The sequence below is a fragment of the Aquarana catesbeiana genome, linkage group LG05 (assembly GCF_042186555.1).
Source record: "Aquarana catesbeiana isolate 2022-GZ linkage group LG05, ASM4218655v1, whole genome shotgun sequence".
Taxonomy (NCBI): Eukaryota; Metazoa; Chordata; class Amphibia; order Anura; family Ranidae; genus Aquarana; species Aquarana catesbeiana.
In genome coordinates, this window is record NC_133328.1 from 653,349,341 (window position 1) to 653,375,040 (window position 25,700).

General features: G+C 51.2%; 1 protein-coding gene across 1 annotated transcript; it reads left to right on the plus strand.

Annotated features, from left to right (window-relative positions):
• Positions 1-12,599: 12,599 nt before the first annotated feature.
• Positions 12,600-25,462, plus strand: TMUB1 (transmembrane and ubiquitin like domain containing 1). Its single transcript, XM_073632599.1, has 3 exons — positions 12,600-12,722; positions 14,484-14,975; positions 24,942-25,462. Exons 2-3 carry the CDS (start codon positions 14,494-14,496, stop codon positions 25,282-25,284), a joined length of 825 nt encoding a protein of 274 aa, XP_073488700.1. The 5' UTR covers positions 12,600-12,722; positions 14,484-14,493; the 3' UTR covers positions 25,285-25,462.
• Positions 25,463-25,700: the final 238 nt, after the last annotated feature.

Sequence of the window (25,700 nt, forward strand, 5' to 3'; positions counted from 1 at the left end):
GAGGTGATCACATTCACATATATAATAGAGGGGTGCAGTACCACAGAGCGGACATTAGGTGGTAGCAGAGGACAGGAGGAGGTGATCACATTCCATATATAATAGAGGGGGTGCAGTACCACAGAGCGGACATTAGGTGACAGTAGAGGACAGGAGGAGGTGATCACATTCACATATATAATAGAGGGGGTGCAGTACCACAGAGAGGACATTAGGTGACAGTAGAGGACAGGAGGAGGTGATCACATTCCATATATAATAGAGGGGGTGCAGTACCACAGAGCGGACATTAGGTGGTAGCAGAGGACAGGAGGGGGTGATCACATTCACATATATAATAGAGGGGTGCAGTACCACAGAGAGGACATTAGGTGGTAGCAGAGGACAGGAGGAGGTGATCACATTCACATATATAATAGAGGGGGTGCAGTACCACAGAGAGGACATTAGGTGGTAGCAGAGGACAGGAGGAGGTGATCACATTCCATATATAATAGAGGGGGTGCAGTACCACAGAGTGAACATTAGGTGGTAGTAGAGGACAGGAGGAGGTGATCACATTCCATATATAATAGAGGGGGTGCAGTACCACAGAGCGGACATTAGGTGGTAGTAGAGGACAGGAGGAGGTGATCACATTCACATATATAATAGAGGGGGTGCAGTACCACAGAGAGGACATTAGGTGGTAGTAGAGGACAGGAGGAGGTGATCACATTCACATATATAATAGAGGGGGTGCAGTACCACAGAGAGGACATTAGGTGGTAGTAGAGGACAGGAGGAGGTGATCACATTCACATATATAATAGAGGGGGTGCAGTACCACAGAGCGGACATTAGGTGGTAGCAGAGGACAGGAGGAGGTGATCACATTCCATATATAATAGAGGGGGTGCAGTACCACAGAGAGGACATTAGGTGGGAGCAGAGGACAGGAGGAGGTGATCACATTCACATATATAATAGAGGGGGTGCAGTACCACAGAGAGGACATTAGGTGGGAGCAGAGGACAGGAGGAGGTGATCACATTCCATATATAATAGAGGGGGTGCAGTACCACAGAGCGGACATTAGGTGGTAGCAGAGGACAGGAGGAGGTGATCACATTCCATATATAATAGAGGGGTGCAGTACCACAGAGCGGACATTAGGTGGTAGCAGAGGACAGGAGGAGGTGATCACATTCCATATATAATAGAGGGGGTGCAGTACCACAGAGCGGACATTAGGTGGTAGTAGAGGACAGGAGGAGGTGATCACATTCACATATATAATAGAGGGGGTGCAGTACCACAGAGCGGACATTAGGTGGTAGTAGAGGACAGGAGGAGGTGATCACATTCACATATATAATAGAGGGGGTGCAGTACCACAGAGCGGACATTAGGTGGTAGTAGAGGACAGGAGGAGGTGATCACATTCACATATATAATAGAGGGGGTGCAGTACCACAGAGAGGACATTAGGTGGGAGCAGAGGACAGGAGGAGGTGATCACATTCCATATATAATAGAGGGGGTGCAGTACCACAGAGAGGACATTAGGTGGGAGCAGAGGACAGGAGGAGGTGATCACATTCACATATATAATAGAGGGGGTGCAGTACCACAGAGCGGACATTAGGTGGTAGCAGAGGACAGGAGGAGGTGATCACATTCCATATATAATAGAGGGGGTGCAGTACCACAGAGAGGACATTAGGTGGGAGCAGAGGACAGGAGGGGGTGATCACATTCCATATATAATAGAGGGGTGCAGTACCACAGAGAGGACATTAGGTGGTAGTAGAGGACAGGAGGAGGTGATCACATTCCATATATAATAGAGGGGGTGCAGTACCACAGAGAGGACATTAGGTGGTAGCAGAGGACAGGAGGAGGTGATCACATTCACATATATAATAGAGGGGGTGCAGTACCACAGAGCGGACATTAGGTGGTAGTAGAGGACAGGAGGAGGTGATCACATTCCATATATAATAGAGGGGGTGCAGTACCACAGAGCGGACATTAGGTGGCAGCAGAGGACAGGAGGAGGTGATCACATTCCATATATAATAGAGGGGTGCAGTACCACAGAGAGGACATTAGGTGGGAGCAGAGGACAGGAGGAGGTGATCACATTCCATATATAATAGAGGGGGTGCAGTACCACAGAGCGGACATTAGGTGGTAGTAGAGGACAGGAGGAGGTGATCACATTCCATATATAATAGAGGGGGTGCAGTACCACAGAGAGGACATTAGGTGGTAGCAGAGGACAGGAGGAGGTGATCACATTCCATATATAATATAGGGGGTGCAGTACCACAGAGCGGACATTAGGTGGTAGCAGAGGACAGGAGGAGGTGATCACATTCACATATATAATAGAGGGGGTGCAGTACCACAGAGCGGACATTAGGTGGTAGCAGAGGACAGGAGGAGGTGATCACATTCACATATATAATAGAGGGGGTGCAGTACCACAGAGCGGACATTAGGTGGTAGCAGAGGACAGGAGGGGGTGATCACATTCACATATATAATAGAGGGGTGCAGTACCACAGAGCGGACATTAGGTGGGAGCAGAGGACAGGAGGAGGTGATCACATTCACATATATAATAGAGGGGGTGCAGTACCACAGAGCGGACATTAGGTGGTAGCAGAGGACAGGAGGAGGTGATCACATTCCATATATAATAGAGGGGGTGCAGTACCACAGAGCGGACATTAGGTGGGAGCAGAGGACAGGAGGGGGTGATCACATTCCATATATAATAGAGGGGGTGCAGTACCACAGAGCGGACATTAGGTGGTAGCAGAGGACAGGAGGAGGTGATCACATTCACATATATAATAGAGGGGGTGCAGTACCACAGAGAGGACATTAGGTGGTAGTAGAGGACAGGAGGAGGTGATCACATTCACATATATAATAGAGGGGGTGCAGTACCACAGAGAGGACATTAGGTGGTAGTAGAGGACAGGAGGAGGTGATCACATTCCATATATAATAGAGGGGGTGCAGTACCACAGAGAGGACATTAGGTGGTAGCAGAGGACAGGAGGAGGTGATCACATTCACATATATAATAGAGGGGGTGCAGTACCACAGAGCGGACATTAGGTGGTAGCAGAGGACAGGAGGAGGTGATCACATTCACATATATAATAGAGGGGGTGCAGTACCACAGAGCGGACATTAGGTGGTAGCAGAGGACAGGAGGAGGTGATCACATTCCATATATAATAGAGGGGGTGCAGTACCACAGAGCGGACATTAGGTGGTAGTAGAGGACAGGAGGAGGTGATCACATTCACATATATAATAGAGGGGGTGCAGTACCACAGAGCGGACATTAGGTGGTAGCAGAGGACAGGAGGAGGTGATCACATTCACATATATAATAGAGGGGGTGCAGTACCACAGAGCGGACATTAGGTGGTAGCAGAGGACAGGAGGAGGTGATCACATTCTCATATATAATAGAGGGGGTGCAGTACCACAGAGAGGACATTAGGTGGTAGCAGAGGACAGGAGGAGGTGATCACATTCACATATATAATAGAGGGGGTGCAGTACCACTGAGAGGACATTAGGTGGTAGCAGAGGACAGGAGGAGGTGATCACATTCACATATATAATAGAGGGGTGCAGTACCACAGAGCGGACATTAGGTGGTAGCAGAGGACAGGAGGAGGTGATCACATTCCATATATAATAGAGGGGGTGCAGTACCACAGAGCGGACATTAGGTGACAGTAGAGGACAGGAGGAGGTGATCACATTCACATATATAATAGAGGGGGTGCAGTACCACAGAGAGGACATTAGGTGACAGTAGAGGACAGGAGGAGGTGATCACATTCCATATATAATAGAGGGGGTGCAGTACCACAGAGCGGACATTAGGTGGTAGCAGAGGACAGGAGGGGGTGATCACATTCACATATATAATAGAGGGGTGCAGTACCACAGAGAGGACATTAGGTGGTAGCAGAGGACAGGAGGAGGTGATCACATTCACATATATAATAGAGGGGGTGCAGTACCACAGAGAGGACATTAGGTGGTAGCAGAGGACAGGAGGAGGTGATCACATTCCATATATAATAGAGGGGGTGCAGTACCACAGAGTGAACATTAGGTGGTAGTAGAGGACAGGAGGAGGTGATCACATTCACATATATAATAGAGGGGTGCAGTACCACAGAGAGGACATTAGGTGGTAGCAGAGGACAGGAGGAGGTGATCACATTCACATATATAATAGAGGGGGTGCAGTACCACAGAGAGGACATTAGGTGGTAGCAGAGGACAGGAGGAGGTGATCACATTCCCATATATAATAGAGGGGGTGCAGTACCACAGAGTGAACATTAGGTGGTAGTAGAGGACAGGAGGAGGTGATCACATTCACATATATAATAGAGGGGGTGCAGTACCACAGAGAGGACATTAGGTGGTAGTAGAGGACAGGAGGAGGTGATCACATTCTCATATATAATAGAGGGGGTGCAGTACCACAGAGAGGACATTAGGTGGGAGCAGAGGACAGGAGGAGGTGATCACATTCACATATATAATAGAGGGGGTGCAGTACCACAGAGAGGACATTAGGTGGTAGTAGAGGACAGGAGGAGGTGATCACATTCCATATATAATAGAGGGGGTGCAGTACCACAGAGCGGACATTAGGTGGTAGCAGAGGACAGGAGGAGGTGATCACATTCTCATATATAATAGAGGGGGTGCAGTACCACAGAGAGGACATTAGGTGGTAGCAGAGGACAGGAGGAGGTGATCACATTCACATATATAATAGAGGGGTGCAGTACCACAGAGAGGACATTAGGTGGTAGTAGAGGACAGGAGGAGGTGATCACATTCACATATATAATAGAGGGGGTGCAGTACCACAGAGCGGACATTAGGTGGGAGCAGAGGACAGGAGGAGGTGATCACATTCCATATATAATAGAGGGGGTGCAGTACCACAGAGCGGACATTAGGTGGTAGCAGAGGACAGGAGGAGGTGATCACATTCACATATATAATAGAGGGGGTGCAGTACCACAGAGCGGACATTAGGTGGTAGCAGAGGACAGGAGGAGGTGATCACATTCACATATATAATAGAGGGGGTGCAGTACCACAGAGAGGACATTAGGTGGTAGTAGAGGACAGGAGGAGGTGATCACATTCACATATATAATAGAGGGGGTGCAGTACCACAGAGCGGACATTAGGTGGTAGCAGAGGACAGGAGGAGGTGATCACATTCACATATATAATAGAGGGGGTGCAGTACCACAGAGAGGACATTAGGTGGTAGCAGAGGACAGGAGGAGGTGATCACATTCACATATATAATAGAGGGGGTGCAGTACCACAGAGAGGACATTAGGTGGTAGCAGAGGACAGGAGGGGGTGATCACATTCCATATATAATAGAGGGGATGCAGTACCACAGAGAGGACATTAGGTGGTAGCAGAGGACAGGAGGAGGTGATCACATTCACATATATAATAGAGGGGTGCAGTACCACAGAGAGGACATTAGGTGGTAGTAGAGGACAGGAGGAGGTGATCACATTCACATATATAATAGAGGGGTGCAGTACCACAGAGAGGACATTAGGTGGTAGTAGAGGACAGGAGGAGGTGATCACATTCACATATATAATAGAGGGGGTGCAGTACCACAGAGCGGACATTAGGTGGTAGCAGAGGACAGGAGGAGGTGATCACATTCACATATATAATAGAGGGGGTGCAGTACCACAGAGCGGACATTAGGTGGTAGCAGAGGACAGGAGGGGGTGATCACATTCACATATATAATAGAGGGGTGCAGTACCACAGAGCGGACATTAGGTGGGAGCAGAGGACAGGAGGAGGTGATCACATTCACATATATAATAGAGGGGGTGCAGTACCACAGAGCGGACATTAGGTGGTAGCAGAGGACAGGAGGGGGTGATCACATTCACATATATAATAGAGGGGTGCAGTACCACAGAGCGGACATTAGGTGGGAGCAGAGGACAGGAGGAGGTGATCACATTCACATATATAATAGAGGGGGTGCAGTACCACAGAGCGGACATTAGGTGGTAGCAGAGGACAGGAGGAGGTGATCACATTCCATATATAATAGAGGGGGTGCAGTACCACAGAGCGGACATTAGGTGGGAGCAGAGGACAGGAGGGGGTGATCACATTCCATATATAATAGAGGGGGTGCAGTACCACAGAGCGGACATTAGGTGGTAGCAGAGGACAGGAGGAGGTGATCACATTCACATATATAATAGAGGGGGTGCAGTACCACAGAGAGGACATTAGGTGGTAGTAGAGGACAGGAGGAGGTGATCACATTCACATATATAATAGAGGGGGTGCAGTACCACAGAGAGGACATTAGGTGGTAGTAGAGGACAGGAGGAGGTGATCACATTCCATATATAATAGAGGGGGTGCAGTACCACAGAGAGGACATTAGGTGGTAGTAGAGGACAGGAGGAGGTGATCACATTCACATATATAATAGAGGGGGTGCAGTACCACAGAGCGGACATTAGGTGGTAGCAGAGGACAGGAGGAGGTGATCACATTCACATATATAATAGAGGGGGTGCAGTACCACAGAGCGGACATTAGGTGGTAGCAGAGGACAGGAGGAGGTGATCACATTCCATATATAATAGAGGGGGTGCAGTACCACAGAGCGGACATTAGGTGGTAGCAGAGGACAGGAGGAGGTGATCACATTCACATATATAATAGAGGGGGTGCAGTACCACAGAGCGGACATTAGGTGGTAGCAGAGGACAGGAGGAGGTGATCACATTCACATATATAATAGAGGGGGTGCAGTACCACAGAGCGGACATTAGGTGGTAGCAGAGGACAGGAGGAGGTGATCACATTCTCATATATAATAGAGGGGGTGCAGTACCACAGAGAGGACATTAGGTGGTAGCAGAGGACAGGAGGAGGTGATCACATTCACATATATAATAGAGGGGGTGCAGTACCACAGAGCGGACATTAGGTGGTAGCAGAGGACAGGAGGAGGTGATCACATTCACATAAATAATAGAGGGGGTGCAGTACCACAGAGAGGACATTAGGTGGTAGCAGAGGACAGGAGGGGGTGATCACATTCCATATATAATAGAGGGGTGCAGTACCACTGAGAGGACATTAGGTGGTAGCAGAGGACAGGAGGAGGTGATCACATTCACATATATAATAGAGGGGTGCAGTACCACAGAGCGGACATTAGGTGGTAGCAGAGGACAGGAGGAGGTGATCACATTCCATATATAATAGAGGGGGTGCAGTACCACAGAGCGGACATTAGGTGACAGTAGAGGACAGGAGGAGGTGATCACATTCACATATATAATAGAGGGGGTGCAGTACCACAGAGAGGACATTAGGTGACAGTAGAGGACAGGAGGAGGTGATCACATTCCATATATAATAGAGGGGGTGCAGTACCACAGAGCGGACATTAGGTGGTAGCAGAGGACAGGAGGGGGTGATCACATTCACATATATAATAGAGGGGTGCAGTACCACAGAGAGGACATTAGGTGGTAGCAGAGGACAGGAGGAGGTGATCACATTCACATATATAATAGAGGGGTGCAGTACCACAGAGAGGACATTAGGTGGTAGCAGAGGACAGGAGGAGGTGATCACATTCCATATATAATAGAGGGGGTGCAGTACCACAGAGTGAACATTAGGTGGTAGTAGAGGACAGGAGGAGGTGATCACATTCACATATATAATAGAGGGGTGCAGTACCACAGAGAGGACATTAGGTGGTAGCAGAGGACAGGAGGAGGTGATCACATTCACATATATAATAGAGGGGGTGCAGTACCACAGAGTGAACATTAGGTGGTAGTAGAGGACAGGAGGAGGTGATCACATTCACATATATAATAGAGGGGGTGCAGTACCACAGAGAGGACATTAGGTGGTAGTAGAGGACAGGAGGAGGTGATCACATTCACATATATAATAGAGGGGGTGCAGTACCACAGAGAGGACATTAGGTGGGAGCAGAGGACAGGAGGAGGTGATCACATTCTCATATATAATAGAGGGGGTGCAGTACCACAGAGAGGACATTAGGTGGTAGTAGAGGACAGAAGGAGGTGATCACATTCACATATATAATAGAGGGGGTGCAGTACCACAGAGAGGACATTAGGTGGTAGTAGAGGACAGGAGGAGGTGATCACATTCCATATATAATAGAGGGGTGCAGTACCACAGAGCGGACATTAGGTGGGAGCAGAGGACAGGAGGAGGTGATCACATTCCATATATAATAGAGGGGGTGCAGTACCACAGAGCGGACATTAGGTGACAGTAGAGGACAGGAGGAGGTGATCACATTCCATATATAATAGAGGGGGTGCAGTACCACAGAGCGGACATTAGGTGGTAGCAGAGGACAGGAGGAGGTGATCACATTCCATATATAATAGAGGGGGTGCAGTACCACAGAGCGGACATTAGGTGACAGTAGAGGACAGGAGGAGGTGATCACATTCCATATATAATAGAGGGGGTGCAGTACCACAGAGAGGACATTAGGTGGTAGTAGAGGACAGGAGGAGGTGATCACATTCACATATATAATAGAGGGGGTGCAGTACCACAGAGAGGACATTAGGTGGTAGCAGAGGACAGGAGGAGGTGATCACATTCCATATATAATAGAGGGGGTGCAGTACCACAGAGCGGACATTAGGTGGTAGTAGAGGACAGGAGGAGGTGATCACATTCCATATATAATAGAGGGGGTGCAGTACCACAGAGCGGACATTAGGTGGTAGCAGAGGACAGGAGGAGGTGATCACATTCCATATATAATAGAGGGGGTGCAGTACCACAGAGAGGACATTAGGTGGTAGCAGAGGACAGGAGGAGGTGATCACATTCACATATATAATAGAGGGGGTGCAGTACCACAGAGCGGACATTAGGTGGTAGTAGAGGACAGGAGGAGGTGATCACATTCACATATATAATAGAGGGGGTGCAGTACCACAGAGCGGACATTAGGTGGGAGCAGAGGACAGGAGGAGGTGATCACATTCCATATATAATAGAGGGGTGCAGTACCACAGAGTGGACATTAGGTGGTAGCAGAGGACAGGAGGAGGTGATCACATTCCATATATAATAGAGGGGATGCAGTACCACAGAGAGGACATTAGGTGGTAGCAGAGGACAGGAGGAGGTGATCACATTCACATATATAATAGAGGGGTGCAGTACCACAGAGAGGACATTAGGTGGTAGCAGAGGACAGGAGGAGGTGATCACATTCCATATATAATAGAGGGGGTGCAGTACCACAGAGTGAACATTAGGTGGTAGTAGAGGACAGGAGGAGGTGATCACATTCACATATATAATAGAGGGGGTGCAGTACCACAGAGAGGACATTAGGTGGTAGTAGAGGACAGGAGGAGGTGATCACATTCACATATATAATAGAGGGGGTGCAGTACCACAGAGAGGACATTAGGTGGGAGCAGAGGACAGGAGGAGGTGATCACATTCTCATATATAATAGAGGGGGTGCAGTACCACAGAGAGGACATTAGGTGGTAGTAGAGGACAGGAGGAGGTGATCACATTCACATATATAATAGAGGGGGTGCAGTACCACAGAGAGGACATTAGGTGGTAGTAGAGGACAGGAGGAGGTGATCACATTCCATATATAATAGAGGGGTGCAGTACCACAGAGCGGACATTAGGTGGGAGCAGAGGACAGGAGGAGGTGATCACATTCCATATATAATAGAGGGGGTGCAGTACCACAGAGCGGACATTAGGTGACAGTAGAGGACAGGAGGAGGTGATCACATTCCATATATAATAGAGGGGGTGCAGTACCACAGAGCGGACATTAGGTGGTAGCAGAGGACAGGAGGAGGTGATCACATTCCATATATAATAGAGGGGGTGCAGTACCACAGAGCGGACATTAGGTGACAGTAGAGGACAGGAGGAGGTGATCACATTCCATATATAATAGAGGGGGTGCAGTACCACAGAGAGGACATTAGGTGGTAGCAGAGGACAGGAGGAGGTGATCACATTCCATATATAATAGAGGGGGTGCAGTACCACAGAGAGGACATTAGGTGGTAGCAGAGGACAGGAGGAGGTGATCACATTCACATATATAATAGAGGGGGTGCAGTACCACAGAGCGGACATTAGGTGGTAGTAGAGGACAGGAGGAGGTGATCACATTCACATATATAATAGAGGGGGTGCAGTACCACAGAGCGGACATTAGGTGGGAGCAGAGGACAGGAGGAGGTGATCACATTCCATATATAATAGAGGGGTGCAGTACCACAGAGAGGACATTAGGTGGTAGCAGAGGACAGGAGGAGGTGATCACATTCCATATATAATAGAGGGGTGCAGTACCACAGAGCGGACATTAGGTGGTAGCAGAGGACAGGAGGGGGTGATCACATTCACATATATAATAGAGGGGTGCAGTACCACAGAGCGGACATTAGGTGGTAGCAGAGGACAGGAGGAGGTGATCACATTCCATATATAATAGAGGGGGTGCAGTACCACAGAGTGAACATTAGGTGGTAGTAGAGGACAGGAGGAGGTGATCACATTCACATATATAATAGAGGGGGTGCAGTACCACAGAGAGGACATTAGGTGGTAGTAGAGGACAGGAGGAGGTGATCACATTCCATATATAATAGAGGGGGTGCAGTACCACAGAGAGGACATTAGGTGGTAGTAGAGGACAGGAGGAGGTGATCACATTCCATATATAATAGAGGGGGTGCAGTACCACAGAGAGGACATTAGGTGGTAGCAGAGGACAGGAGGGGGTGATCACATTCCATATATAATAGAGGGGGTGCAGTACCACAGAGAGGACATTAGGTGGTAGTAGAGGACAGGAGGAGGTGATCACATTCACATATATAATAGAGGGGGTGCAGTACCACAGAGAGGACATTAGGTGGTAGTAGAGGACAGGAGGAGGTGATCACATTCCATATATAATAGAGGGGTGCAGTACCACAGAGCGGACATTAGGTGGTAGCAGAGGACAGGAGGAGGTGATCACATTCCATATATAATAGAGGGGTGCAGTACCACAGAGCGGACATTAGGTGACAGTAGAGGACAGGAGGAGGTGATCACATTCCATATATAATAGAGGGGGTGCAGTACCACAGAGAGGACATTAGGTGGTAGTAGAGGACAGGAGGAGGTGATCACATTCACATATATAATAGAGGGGGTGCAGTACCACAGAGAGGACATTAGGTGGGAGCAGAGGACAGGAGGAGGTGATCACATTCCATATATAATAGAGGGGGTGCAGTACCACAGAGAGGACATTAGGTGGTAGTAGAGGACAGGAGGAGGTGATCACATTCCATATATAATAGAGGGGGTGCAGTACCACAGAGCGGACATTAGGTGGTAGTAGAGGACAGGAGGAGGTGATCACATTCCATATATAATAGAGGGGGTGCAGTACCACAGAGAGGACATTAGGTGGTAGCAGAGGACAGGAGGAGGTGATCACATTCCATATATAATAGAGGGGGTGCAGTACCACAGAGCGGACATTAGGTGGTAGTAGAGGACAGGAGGAGGTGATCACATTCCATATATAATAGAGGGGGTGCAGTACCACAGAGCGGACATTAGGTGGTAGCAGAGGACAGGAGGAGGTGATCACATTCCATATATAATAGAGGGGGTGCAGTACCACAGAGAGGACATTAGGTGGTAGCAGAGGACAGGAGGAGGTGATCACATTCACATATATAATAGAGGGGGTGCAGTACCACAGAGCGGACATTAGGTGGTAGTAGAGGACAGGAGGAGGTGATCACATTCCATATATAATAGAGGGGGTGCAGTACCACAGAGCGGACATTAGGTGGTAGCAGAGGACAGGAGGAGGTGATCACATTCCATATATAATAGAGGGGATGCAGTACCACAGAGAGGACATTAGGTGGTAGCAGAGGACAGGAGGAGGTGATCACATTCACATATATAATAGAGGGGTGCAGTACCACAGAGAGGACATTAGGTGACAGCAGAGGACAGGAGGAGGTGATCACATTCCATATATAATAGAGGGGGTGCAGTACCACAGAGAGGACATTAGGTGGTAGTAGAGGACAGGAGGAGGTGATCACATTCCATATATAATAGAGGGGGTGCAGTACCACAGAGAGGACATTAGGTGGTAGCAGAGGACAGGAGGAGGTGATCACATTCCATATATAATAGAGGGGGTGCAGTACCACAGAGAGGACATTAGGTGGTAGCAGAGGACAGGAGGAGGTGATCACATTCCATATATAATAGAGGGGGTGCAGTACCACAGAGAGGACATTAGGTGGTAGTAGAGGACAGGAGGAGGTGATCACATTCCATATATAATAGAGGGGTGCAGTACCACAGAGAGGACATTAGGTGGTAGCAGAGGACAGGAGGAGGTGATCACATTCCATATATAATAGAGGGGTGCAGTACCACAGAGAGGACATTAGGTGGCAGTAGAGGACAGGAAGATTTGCCAGTAAGCAATATGGCGGACGAGGGGAGTGACGTAGGAGGGATTTCCCGACATGCTCAGTGTGGATTGTAGTCGGTGATACAGGAAGAGATCAGAGATGAGTGTGAGTGACATTCTGGGGACTCTTTTATAGGAATGGGGGGGGGGCTCTGAGTGTGGGGGAGGGGTGATAGGAATGGGGGGGGGCTCTGAGTGTGGGGGAGGGGTGATAGGAATGGGGGGGGCTCTGAGTGTGGGGGAGGGGTGATAGGAATGGGGGGGGGGCTCTGAGTGTGGGGGAGGGGTGATAGGAATGGGGGGGGCTCTGAGTGTGGGGGGGGGGGTGATAGGAATGGGGGGGGGGCTCTGAGTGTGGGGGAGGGGTGATAGGAATGGGGGGGGGGGCTCTGAGTGTGGGGGAGGGGTGATAGGAATGGGGGGGGGCTCTGAGTGTGGGGGAGGGGTGATAGGAATGGGGGGGGGCTCTGAGTGTGGGGGAGGGGTGATAGGAATGGGGGGGGGCTCTGAGTGTGGGGGAGGGGTGATAGGAATGGGGGGGGGCTCTGAGTGTGGGGGAGGGGTGATAGGAATGGGGGGGGGCTCTGAGTGTGGGGGAGGGGTGATAGGAATGGGGGGGCTCTGAGTGTGGGGGAGGGGTGATAGGAATGGGGGGGCTCTGAGTGTGGGGGAGGGGTGATAGGAATGGGGGGGCTCTGAGTGTGGGGGAGGGGTGATAGGAATGGGGGGGGGCTCTGAGTGTGGGGGAGGGGTGATAGGAATGGGGGGGCTCTGAGTGTGGGGGAGGGGTGATAGGAATGGGGGGGGGCTCTGAGTGTGGGGGAGGGGTGATAGGAATGGGGGGGGCTCTGAGTGTGGGGGAGGGGTGATAGGAATGGGGGGGGCTCTGAGTGTGGGGGAGGGGTGATAGGAATGGGGGGGCTCTGAGTGTGGGGGAGGGGTGATAGGAATGGGGGGGGCTCTGAGTGTGGGGGAGGGGTGATAGGAATGGGGGGGGCTCTGAGTGTGGGGGAGGGGTGATAGGAATGGGGGGAGGGGTGATAGGAATGGGGGGAGGGGTGATAGGAATGGGGGGGGGCTCTGGGGGAGGGTGATAGGAATGGGGGGGGCTCTGAGTCTGGGGGGTCCTAGAGACATGGAGGGGGTCCTGGCTGAGGTGGGGGAGACCTCATAATTTATATGGAGCCCCCCCTGCTTGTTCGGATTTCTCGTCAACGTTTCGGGGGTCCTCTGCCACCCCTGGGGAGACTGGAGGCTGGTGCCCCCCAGGAGGAGGATGGGGGAGGTGTGTCCTGTAAGTAGAGTGGCACCCGCTGTCCCTGGGGGGCGCACCTACCTATACACCACGCCCCCATCCCCAGACTGTGCACCCCAATAATAGTTCACCCCCCAATACATCCAATCACAGTCAGGGGCGTGACCTCGCGGGGCCCACAGATGATTTGGTGGTGGTACATGATTGGGAGCTTCCTCCCTGTTCCGCAGACCTCCATCCAATGGTTTACATTCACTTGGTGGCCAGAGGGCGGAGCTGGAGGTGGAGAAATGAAAGCTCTGCTCTGGACACTTTGTAATGCTGACATCACTACTCCAGTCAGCCAATCAGTTGCCAGGATGGAGGGGACTCTATGAGATCTGGTATTAGTGATCGGGGGCGGGGCACATAAGGAATCCGGTTACAGATGATCCTTTGGTGGGGCTCAGCAGTCTTCTCTAGAAGCGAAACATTGTCATAGAATCACCAGTAGAGTCATGACATCATACCGGTACCATGACATCACAGTGCTGATAAGGTCCCACCCCTTCCTGGGGTAATAAGGGGGTGGGGTGGGATGCGGTTCCTCCAGTAACTGTCTTCCCTCTGCAGGGCGGCCTCCATGGCTCTTATCGAAGGCGTGGGTGATGAGGTGACGTTGCTCTTCACTCTGGTTCTTATCCTATCCGTGGTGGCCTTGGCGTGGATTTCTACTCACACTTCAGAGCGGAACAGCCCTCATTGGTCGTCCCCCCCGTCAGAGGTTCCTGAGGAAGAAGAGGGCGGAGCCGGCACAGATGCCCCAAGTACCTCCGTCGATCCTCTGTCCAGTACGGAGGCCACCATAGATAACTCTCCATCACCCTCCGATGTTCCCAGCAACTCCTCTGAAGGAACCTCCTCTGAGAGCCCCCAGGAGCTACCCCTGAAATCTGATCCCACCAACAGGGAACCACCTGAGAATGACCCACCCACACTGAGAAATCGGGGGCCCGGGGCCCCCTCAGAAAGTAGAGACAGAATATCTCTGCGCTTAAAGTTCCTGAATGACACGGAGCGCGTGGTGCCGGTCTGTCCGTCTGACACCGTCCTTCACATCAAGAGGTAAGGGAGCCAGGAGATTGGATGAATGATTGGTGACATTGAGATTGAATTAATTCTCCCCTTACTGGCATGAATTCCCCACAGGGATCCACACAGAGCCACCAACCAATCTACTCCTCCAACACAGAGCCACCAACCAATCTACTCCTCCCACACAGAGCCACCAACCAATCTACTCCTCCAACACAGAGCCACCAACCAATCTACTCCTCCAACACAGAGCCACCAACCAATCTACTCCTCCCACACAGAGCCACCAACCAATCTACTCCTCCCACACAGAGCCACCAACCGATCTACTCCTCCCACACAGAGCCACCAACCGATCTACTCCTCCCACACAGAGCCACCAACCGATCTACTCTTCACACACAGAGCCACCAACCAATCTACTCCTCCCACACAGAGCCACCAACCAATCTACTCCTCCCACACAGAGCCACCAACCAATCTACTCCTCCAACACAGAGCCACCAACCAATCTACTCCTCCCACACAGAGCCACCAACCAATCTACTCCTCACACACAGAGCCACCAACCAATCTACTCCTCACACACAGAGCCACCAACCAATCTACTCCTCCCACACAGAGCCACCAACCAATCTACTCCTCCCACACAGAGCCACCAACCAATCTACTCCTCCCACACAGAGCCACCAACCAATCTACTCCTCCCACACAGAGCCGCCAACCAATCTACTCCTCCCACACAGAGCCACCAACCAATCTACTCCTCCCACACAGAGCCACCAACCAATCTACTCCTCCCACACAGAGCCACCAACCGATCTACTCTTCACACACAGAGCCACCAACCGATCTACTCCTCCCACACAGAGCCACCAACCAATCTTCTTCTCCCACACAGAGCCACCAACCAATCTACTCCTCCCACACAGAGCCACCAACCAATCTACTCCTCACACACAGAGCCACCAACCAATCTACTCTTCACACACAGAGCCACCAACCAATCTACTCCTCCCACACAGAGCCACCAACCAATCTACTCCTCCCACACAGAGCCACCAACCAATCTACTCCTCCCACACAGAGCCACTGGCCAATCTTCTCCTCCCACACAGAGCCACCAACCAATCTACTCCTCCCACACAGAGCCGCCAACCAATCTACTCCTCCCACACAGAGCCACCAACCAATCTACTCCTCCCACACAGAGCCACCAACCAATCTACTCCTCCCACACAGAGCCACCAACCAATCTACTCCTCCCACACAGAGCCACCAACCAATCTACTCCTCACACACAGAGCCACCAACCAATCTACTCCTCCAACACAGAGCCACCAACCAAGCTACTCCTCCCACACAGAGCCACCAACCAATCTACTCCTCCCACACAGAGCCACCAACCAATCTACTCCTCCCACACAGAGTCGCCGGCCAATCTACCCCCATGCAAAGCTGCCGCCTATCAGTCTACGCCTCCCACACAGAACCACTGGCCCATCTTCTCCTCCCACACAGAGCCACCAACCAATCTACTCCTCCCACACAGAGCCGCCAACCAATCTACTCCTCCAACACAGAGCCACCAACCAATCTACTCCTCCCACACAGAGCCGCCAACCAATCTACTCCTCCCACACAGAGCCGCCAACCAATCTACTCCTCCCACACAGAGCCGCCAACCAATCTACTCCTCCCACACAGAGCCGCCAACCAATCTACTCCTCCCACACAGAGCCGCCAACCAATCTACTCCTCCCACACAGAGCCGCCAACCAATCTACTCTTCCCACACAGAGCCGCCAACCAATCTACTCCTTCCACACAGAGCCTCCAACCAATCTACTCCTCCCACACAGAGCCGCCAACCAATCTACTCCTCCCACACAGAGCCGCCAACCAATCTACTCCTCCCACACAGAGCCGCCAACCAATCTACTCTTCCCACACAGAGCCACCAACCAATCTACTCCTCCCACACAATGCCGCCAACCAATCTACTCCTCACACACAGAGCCACCAACCAATCTACTCCTCCAACACAGAGCCACCAACCGATCTACTCCTCCCACACAGAGCCACCAACCAATCTTCTCCTCCCACACAGAGTCGCCGGCCAATCTACCCCCATGCAAAGCTGCCGCCTATCAGTCTACGCCTCCCACACAGAACCACTGGCCCATCTACTCCTCCCACGAAGAGCCACCAACCAATCTACTCCTCCCACACAGAGCCACTGGCCAATCTTCTCCTCCCACACAGAGCCACCAACCAATCTACTCCTCCCACACAGAGCCACCAACCAATCTACTCCTCCCACACAGAGCCACCAACCAATCTACTCCTCCCACACAGAGCCACCAACCAATCTTCTCCTCCCACACAGAGCCACCAACCAATCTACTCCTCCCACACAGAGTCGCCGGCCAATCTTCTCCTCCCACACAGAGCCACCAACCAATCTACTCCTCCCACACAGAGCCACCAACCAATCTACTCCTCCAACACAGAGCCACCAACCAATCTTCTCCTCCCACACAGAGCCACCAACCAATCTACTCCTCCCACACAGAGTCGCCGGCCAATCTTCTCCTCCCACACAGAGCCACCAACCAATCTACTCCTCCCACACAGAGCCACCAACCAATCTACTCCTCCCACACAGAGCCGCCAACCAATCTACTCCTCCCACACAGAGCCACCAACCAATCTACTCCTCCCACACAGAGCCGCCAACCAATCTACTCCTCCAACACAGAGCCACCAACCAATCTACTCCTCCCACACAGAGCCACCAACCAATCTACTCCTCCCACACAGAGCCACCAACCAATCTACTCCTCCCACACAGAGCCACCAACCAATCTACTACTCCAACACAGAGCCACCAACCAATCTACTCCTCCCACACAGAGCCACCAACCAATCTACTCCTCCCACACAGAGCCACAAACCAATCTATTCCTCCCACACAGAGCCACCAACCAATCTACTCCTCCCACACAGAGCCACCAACCAATCTACTCCTCCCACACAGAGCCACCAACCAATCTACTCCTCCCACACAGAGCCACCAACCAATCTACTCCTCCCACACAGAGCCACCAACCAATCTACTCCTCCCACACAGAGCCACCAACCAATCTACTCCTCCCACACAGAGCCACCAACCAATCTACTCCTCCCACACAGAGCCACCAACCAATCTACTCCTCCCACACAGAGCCACCAACCAATCTACTCCTCCCACACAGAGCCACCAACCAATCTACTCCTCCCACACAGAGCCACCAACCAATCTACTCCTCCCACACAGAGTCGCCGGCCAATCTACCCCCATACAAAGCTGCCGCCTATCAGTCTACGCCTCCCACACAGAACCACTGGCCCATCTACTCCTCCCACGAAGAGCCACCAACCAATCTACTCCTCCCACACAGAGCCACTGGCCAATCTTCTCCTCCCACACAGAGCCACCAACCAATCTACTCCTCCCACACAGAGCCACCAACCAATCTACTCCTCCCACACAGAGCCACCAACCAATCTACTCCTCCCACACAGAGCCACCAACCAATCTACTCCTCCCACACAGAGCCACCGGCCAATCTACTCCTCCCACACAGAGCCACCAACCAATCTACTCCTCCCACCCAGAGCCGCCAACCAATCTACTCCTCCCACACAGAGCCACCAACCAATCTACTCCTCCCACACAGAGCCACCAACCAATCTACTCCTCCCACACAGAGTCGCCGGCCAATCTACCCCCATACAAAGCTGCCGCCTATCAGTCTACGCCTCCCACACAGAACCACTGGCCCATCTACTCCTCCCACGAAGAGCCACCAACCAATCTACTCCTCCCACACAGAGCCACTGGCCAATCTTCTCCTCCCACACAGAGCCACCAACCAATCTACTCCTCCCACACAGAGCCACCAACCAATCTACTCCTCCCACACAGAGCCACCAACCAATCTACTCCTCCCACACAGAGCCACCAACCAATCTACTCCTCCCACACAGAGCCACCAACCAATCTACTCCTCCCACACAGAGCCACCGGCCAATCTACTCCTCCCACACAGAGCCACCAACCAATCTACTCCTCCCACCCAGAGCCGCCAACCAATCTACTCCTCCCACACAGAGCCACCAACCAATCTACTCCTCCCACACAGAGCCACCAACCAATCTACTCCTCCCACACAGAGCCACCAACCAATCTACTCCTCCCACACAGAGCCGCGGGCCAATCTACCCCCATGGAAAGCTGCCGCTCATCAGTCTACGCCTCCCACACAGAACCACTGGCCCATCTACTCCTCCCACAAAGAGCCATTTGCCAATCTACTCCTCTCATGCAGAGCCGCCGGCCAATCTACTCCCACAGAAAGCCGCCGCCCATTTGCTCCTCCCATGCGGAGCTGCCAGCCCATTTGCTCCTCCCATGCGGAGCTGCCAGCCCATTTGCTCCTCCCATGGGGAGCTGCCAGCCCACCTGCTCTTCCCACATAGAAGTACTTTCCCATCCGCTCCCCCTACACAGAACCAACAACCTATCCACTCCTTCCACACAGAACTGAAGCCAATTTATTCCCCCCACTAGGTCTGCCATTAAAGGTGTACTACTGGTCCTCCTGTACAGGGCCCAGACCAGCAGGGGGAATGGAATGTGGGCAGGGAGGGTGATCGGTGTGGCAGATGCAGAATTTCTGGAACCGATTACCCCCCCCCCATGTGTGTCTTTCTACAGCAGCTAAAGGATGGCTTCTCCTCCTTTCCCTCCCGCTGGTTTTCATCTGCTGCAGAAAGACACACAGGGGGATCAGTTCCAGTGATTGTGCCCCCCGATTCCCCCTACTGTCCAGGCCCCCACAGTGCTGTTAGCTTGCCCACTACTTCCTCCCTTGGCACACAGCAGGATCTTTCCAGGATGGGGGGGGGCAATTAATATTTCCTATTTACCAGCCCTTCCTTTTCTGAATGAACACTGTGATCGGTACCCATCGGGGACTGTGCCCACGCCATCGGGGACTGTGCCCACGCCATCGGGGACTGTGCCCACGCCATCGGAGGCTGTGCCCACGCCATCGGAGGCTGTGCCCACGCCATCGGAGGCTGTGCCCACGCCATCGGAGGCTGTGCCCACGCCATCGGAGGCTGTGCCCACGCCATCGGAGGCTGTGCCCATGCCATCGGAGTCTGTGCCTACGCCATTGCGGACTGTGCCCACGCCATTGCGGACTGTGCCCACGCCACCGGGGACTGTGCCCACGCCACCGGGGACTGTGCCCACGCCACCGGGGACTGTGCCCACGCCACCGGGGACTGCCCATGCCATCGGGGACTGTGCCCACGCCATAGAGGACTGTGCCCACGCCATAGGGGACTGTGCCCACGCCATCGGAGACTCCCATAGCGGACTGTGCCCACGCCATCACTGAAGTATAGTAAGCTGTGTTTGTGAATGAACAGGAAGCCGCTCAGACCTCATTCCCTTTCTCTTGTCTCAAAAGTGAGATGTCGGGGGTCAGTTTAGCCCCCTGATATTTCACCAAAGCCCCCCCTCCCCCAACACCATTATGAAAAAATAAAATAAAGAAGGGTTCATTCAGACGGGTTCTCTGGCCCATACTGTGTGAATGAGTGCCACTGTATGAACACAGCCGCAGGTCCTAGTTTATCAGGCGGGTGAGGGGCCCTGAATGTGCCCCGTCTCTGTTTGGGGCTATAGAGCTGCACCTGTCAGATTAGGACCTGCGGCTGTGTTCATACAGGCCTCATAGAGTAACACAGGCTGCCTGCACACAGCTCCAGGCGGCTGATTCACAATGTACAGACCACAGCACCCGTGTGAATGAGCCCCAATACCTTCCCCGGGGCTCCTCCCACACAGAACCACCGGCTCCTCCCAAACGCCACCTCCATTCTCTGCGCCCCACCCCCCGGTGGCTGTCCTGTGAACCCCCTGCCTCTATTGCCCCCTGGTGGCCAGTAGATAATAAACAGCCCTGTATTCCCCTGTGGCCCATGTTCTGGGTATAATATGGATTCTCTGCTGCCCCCAGACTCCTCCCCTCAGGATGGTTAAGGCGCCACCATATACCGGAGTCGGGTATGTGGAGTTGTACTCAGCGGTAATGGTTCAATCCCTTCTCCTCTCCATGTGGAGGAACCCCGGAGGCGCAGATCACAACCTCCCCAGATGAGGAGAGGTCATTGGCTGTTACAGGAGATCAGATAACCATCAGCCCCGCCCCCTGAACCCAACCAACCAGTCCTTCCACCTACTCTGATATTCTGAATGGGGGAGGGGGGACCGGCGTTCTATAGTCTGTCCTACATGCCGTGCGTTGTCTGCTCCTCCACTATACACTGTGTCATATTTGGGGGGGTGGAATCTGGTATATATACAGTAGTATGCAAAAGTCTTAGGCAGGTGTGATGCTGTAAATGAAGAAGTCATTCAGACATTGAAGTGTTAATAGTAAGTAAATTAAGAGAAATCCAGAATGCAGAATTAATTTGGGGGGGGGCAATCACACGCCCCCCCCCCGATTGTATGGCCCGATGCAGACGTATCTGTCTGGATTTCTCACCACTGATCCTGAACAAATTTCCAACTCAATTAGCAGAAATGCAGCCCCAGACTTGCAAGGAACCTCCACCATGCTTCACAGTTGGCTGCAGACACCCAATATTGTACCGCTCTCAATCCCTTTCCCCAACAAACGGCCTCTGCTGCTCCTGCAGCCATTTTTCTGCCCCCCCAGTACCTGTTTTCCTGCATAGTTGAGTGGCTTAGCCTTGTTTCCACATCGGAGGCTTTTTGTCGGCTATTCTTCCATGAACACCACTTCTGGCCAGACTTCTCCGCACAGTAGATGGGGAGGGGATACCTTGGTCTCATTGGTTTCCTCCAGACTTCTCCGGACAGTAGATGGGGGTACCTGGGTCCCACTGGTTTCCTCCAGATTTCTGCGGACAGTAGATGGGGAGGGGATACCTTGGTCCCATTGGTTTCTTTCAGACTTCTCCAGACAGTAGACAGGTGTACCTTGGTCTCACTGGTTTCCTCCAGACTTCTCTGGACAGTAGATGGGGGTACCTGGGTCACACTGGTTTCCTCCAGACTTCTCCGGACAGTAGATGGAAGTACCTGGGTCCCACTGGTTTCCTCCAGAATTCTCTGGACAGTAGATGGGGGTACCTGGGTCACACTGGTTTCCTCCAGACTTCTCCGGATAGTAAATGGGTGTACCTGGGTCACACTGGTTTCCTCCAGACTGATCCAGAAAGTAGATGGATGTATCTGGGTCACACTGGTTTCCTCTTTACTTCTCTGGACAGTAGATGGGGGTACCTGGGTCACACTGGTTTCCTCCAGACTTCTCCGGACAGTAGATGGGGGTAATTGGGTCCCACTGGTTTCCTCTGGACTTTTCCGGACAGTAGATGGGTGTATCTGGGTCCCACTGGTTTCCTCCAGACTTCTCCAAACAGTAGATGGGTGTACCTGGGTCCCACTGGTTTCCTCCAGACTTCTCCAGACAGTAGATGGGGGTAATTGGGTCCCACTGGTTTCCTCCAGACTTCTCCGGACAGTAGATGGGGGTAATTGGGTCCCACTGGTTTCCTCCAGACTTCTCCGGACAGTAGATGGGGGTAATTGGGTCCCACTGGTTTCCTCTGGACTTTTCCGGACAGTAGATGGGGGTACCTGGGTCCCACAGGTGTTTCAACCTACATATGAAACTGATGATCATTAGCACCTGCTTGATATAATTGGCTCATCATACACCTGACTCTCATCCTAAAAAATCCCTGACTTTGTGCAAGTGTAAGAACTGATGCTGGTTTAAAGGCCAAAAGGGGGGTGGGGGTCGTCACCCCAAATATTGATTGGATTTGATATTTTCTTCTGTTCTTTCATTTTTAGAAGAATTCTTACTTTACAGCATTTCTTCACACCTGCCAAAAACGTTTGCGTTGTGTACCCAGGAATCATTGGGGTGATTAATGATCCACATTGGGTATTGGAGGGTGTATTACGTTGTGTACCCAGGAATCATTGGGGTGATTAATGATCCACATTGGGTATTTGAGGGGTGTATTACGTTGTGTACCCAGGAATCATTGGGGTGATTAATGATCCACATTGGGTATTGGAGGGGTGTATTACGTTGTGTACCCAGGAATCATTGGGGTGATTAATGATCCACATTGGGTATTGGAGGGGTGTATTACGTTGTGTACCCAGGAATCATTGGGGTGATTAATGATCCACATTGGGTATTGGAGGGGTGTATTACGTTGTGTACCCAGGAATCATTGGGGTGATTAATGATCCATATTGGGTATTGGAGGGGTGTATTACGTTGTGTACCCAGGAATCATTGGGGTGATTAATGATCCACATTGGGTATTTGAGGGTGTATTACGTTGTGTACCCAGGAATCATTGGGGTGATTAATGATCCACATTGGGTATTGGAGGGTGTATTACGTTGTGTACCCAGGAATCATTGGGGTGATTAATGATCCACATTGGGTATTGGAGGGGTGTATTACGTTGTGTACCCAGGAATCATTGGGGTGATTAATGATCCACATTGGGTATTGGAGGGTGTATTACGTTGTGTACCCAGGAATCATTGGGGTGATTAATGATCCATATTGGGTATTGGAGGGGTGTATTACGTTGTGTACCCAGGAATCATTGGGGTGATTAATGATCCACATTGGGTATTGGAGGGGTGTATTACGTTGTGTACCCAGGAATCATTGGGGTGATTAATGATCCATATTGGGTATTGGAGGGTGTATTACGTTGTGTACCCAGGAATCATTGGGGTGATTAATGATCCACATTGGGTATTTGAGGGGTGTATTACATTGTGTACCCAGGAATCATTGGGGTGATTAATGATCCACATTGGGTATTGGAGGGTGTATTACGTTGTGTACCCAGGAATCATTGGGGTGATTAATGATCCACATTGGGTATTTGAGGGGTGTATTACATTGTGTACCCAGGAATCATTGGGGTGATCAATGATCCACATTGGGTATTGGAGGGGTGTATTACGTTGTGTACCCAGGAATCATTGGGGTGATTAATGATCCACATTGGGTATTGGAGGGGTGTATTACGTTGTGTACCCAGGAATCATTGGGGTGATTAATGATCCACATTGGGTATTGGAGGGGTGTATTACGTTGTGTACCCAGGAATCATTGGGGTGATTAATGATCCATATTGGGTATTGGAGGGGTGTATTACATTGTGTACCCAGGAATCATTGGGGTGATTAATGATCCATATTGGGTATTGGAGGGGTGTATTACGTTGTGTACCCAGGAATCATTGGGGTGATCAATGATCCACATTGGGTATTGGAGGGGTGTATTACGTTGTGTACCCAGGCATTTTGTGGGTGATTAATGATCCACATTGGGTATTGGAGGGGTGTATTACGTTGTGTACCCAGGAATCATTGGGGTGATTAATGATCCACATTGGGTATTGGAGGGGTGTATTACGTTGTGTACCCAGGAATCATTGGGGTGATTAATGATCCATATTGGGTATTGGAGGGTGTATTACGTTGTGTACCCAGGAATCATTGAGGTGATCAATGATCCACATTGGGTATTGGAGGGGTGTATTACGTTGTGTACCCAGGCATTTTGTGGGTGATTAATGATCCACATTGGGTATTGGAGGGGTGTATTACGTTGTGTACCCAGGAATCATTGGGGTGATTAATGATCCATATTGGGTATTGGAGGGTGTATTACGTTGTGTACCCAGGAATCATTGAGGTGATCAATGATCCACATTGGGTATTGGAGGGGTGTATTACGTTGTGTACCCAGGCATTTTGTGGGTGATTAATGATCCACATTGGGTATTGGAGGGGTGTATTACGTTGTGTACCCAGGCATTTTGTGGGTGACTGATCATATGCTCCTTTTCTTCTTCCAGGACACAGTTTCCCGGCCAGGAGGGTCACATCCGTCTCATCTATCAGGGGCAGCTTCTTCGGGATGATTCACGGACTGTAGCATCTCTTCAGCTGACGGATGGCTGTGTGGTGCATTGTCACATCTCCCAGCATGCAGCATCCCCCGGACAGAGCAGTAGCGACCTTCCTGAGGTTCCTCTGAACATTGGCACTCTCCTGGTTCCTTTATTAGTCCTTGTTTTAGCCTTATTGTGGTACTGCCAGTTCCAGTACCCTCATATATTCACTGCCACAGCCACTGTGTGCCTGGGAGCCATCACTCTGCTTGTCATCGTCATAACGTTTGCCACGTACAGAGGATAGGAGATCCATCACCAGCAATGACTGAAAAAACCTTCGTTCTCACTTGTGCCATACATGTCCTTCCACAGGATTAGACTTACCTTTGCTGAGGTGATAGCAGAACTTCCCCCAGCAGTCTGACCATGTCTCGTGAGATCTGGTGGCTTCTTCACGTCAATAAACATCTGTCAGTTCCTGAGCCACTGTTTGTTATGAGTTGACTCCAAAACTGCAGAATTTTCTTATTTTATCATGGTCATGTCCGGCCTATGGAGGCTGACCATGTACGGGTGTCATGTCTCTTTAATGCTACAATAATAGAACACCAATTCTCTAAACATGCAATATTTGGCCTAAAATGTGCTGCGTCTCTGTGTTTTGTAATCCCAGAGGCATGCCCAGACCATCCAGATCCACCGACCCAGGGTTCTCCTGAG

Bases quoted from the DNA above. Each gene is read 5' to 3' on its own strand.
- TMUB1 (XM_073632599.1), top strand. From the start codon at position 14,494: ATGGCTCTTATCGAAGGCGTGGGTGATGAGGTGACGTTGCTCTTCACT. The intron at 14,976-24,941 runs GTAAGGGAGCCA...TTCTTCTTCCAG, and splicing joins ACCGTCCTTCACATCAAGAG to GACACAGTTTCCCGGCCAGG.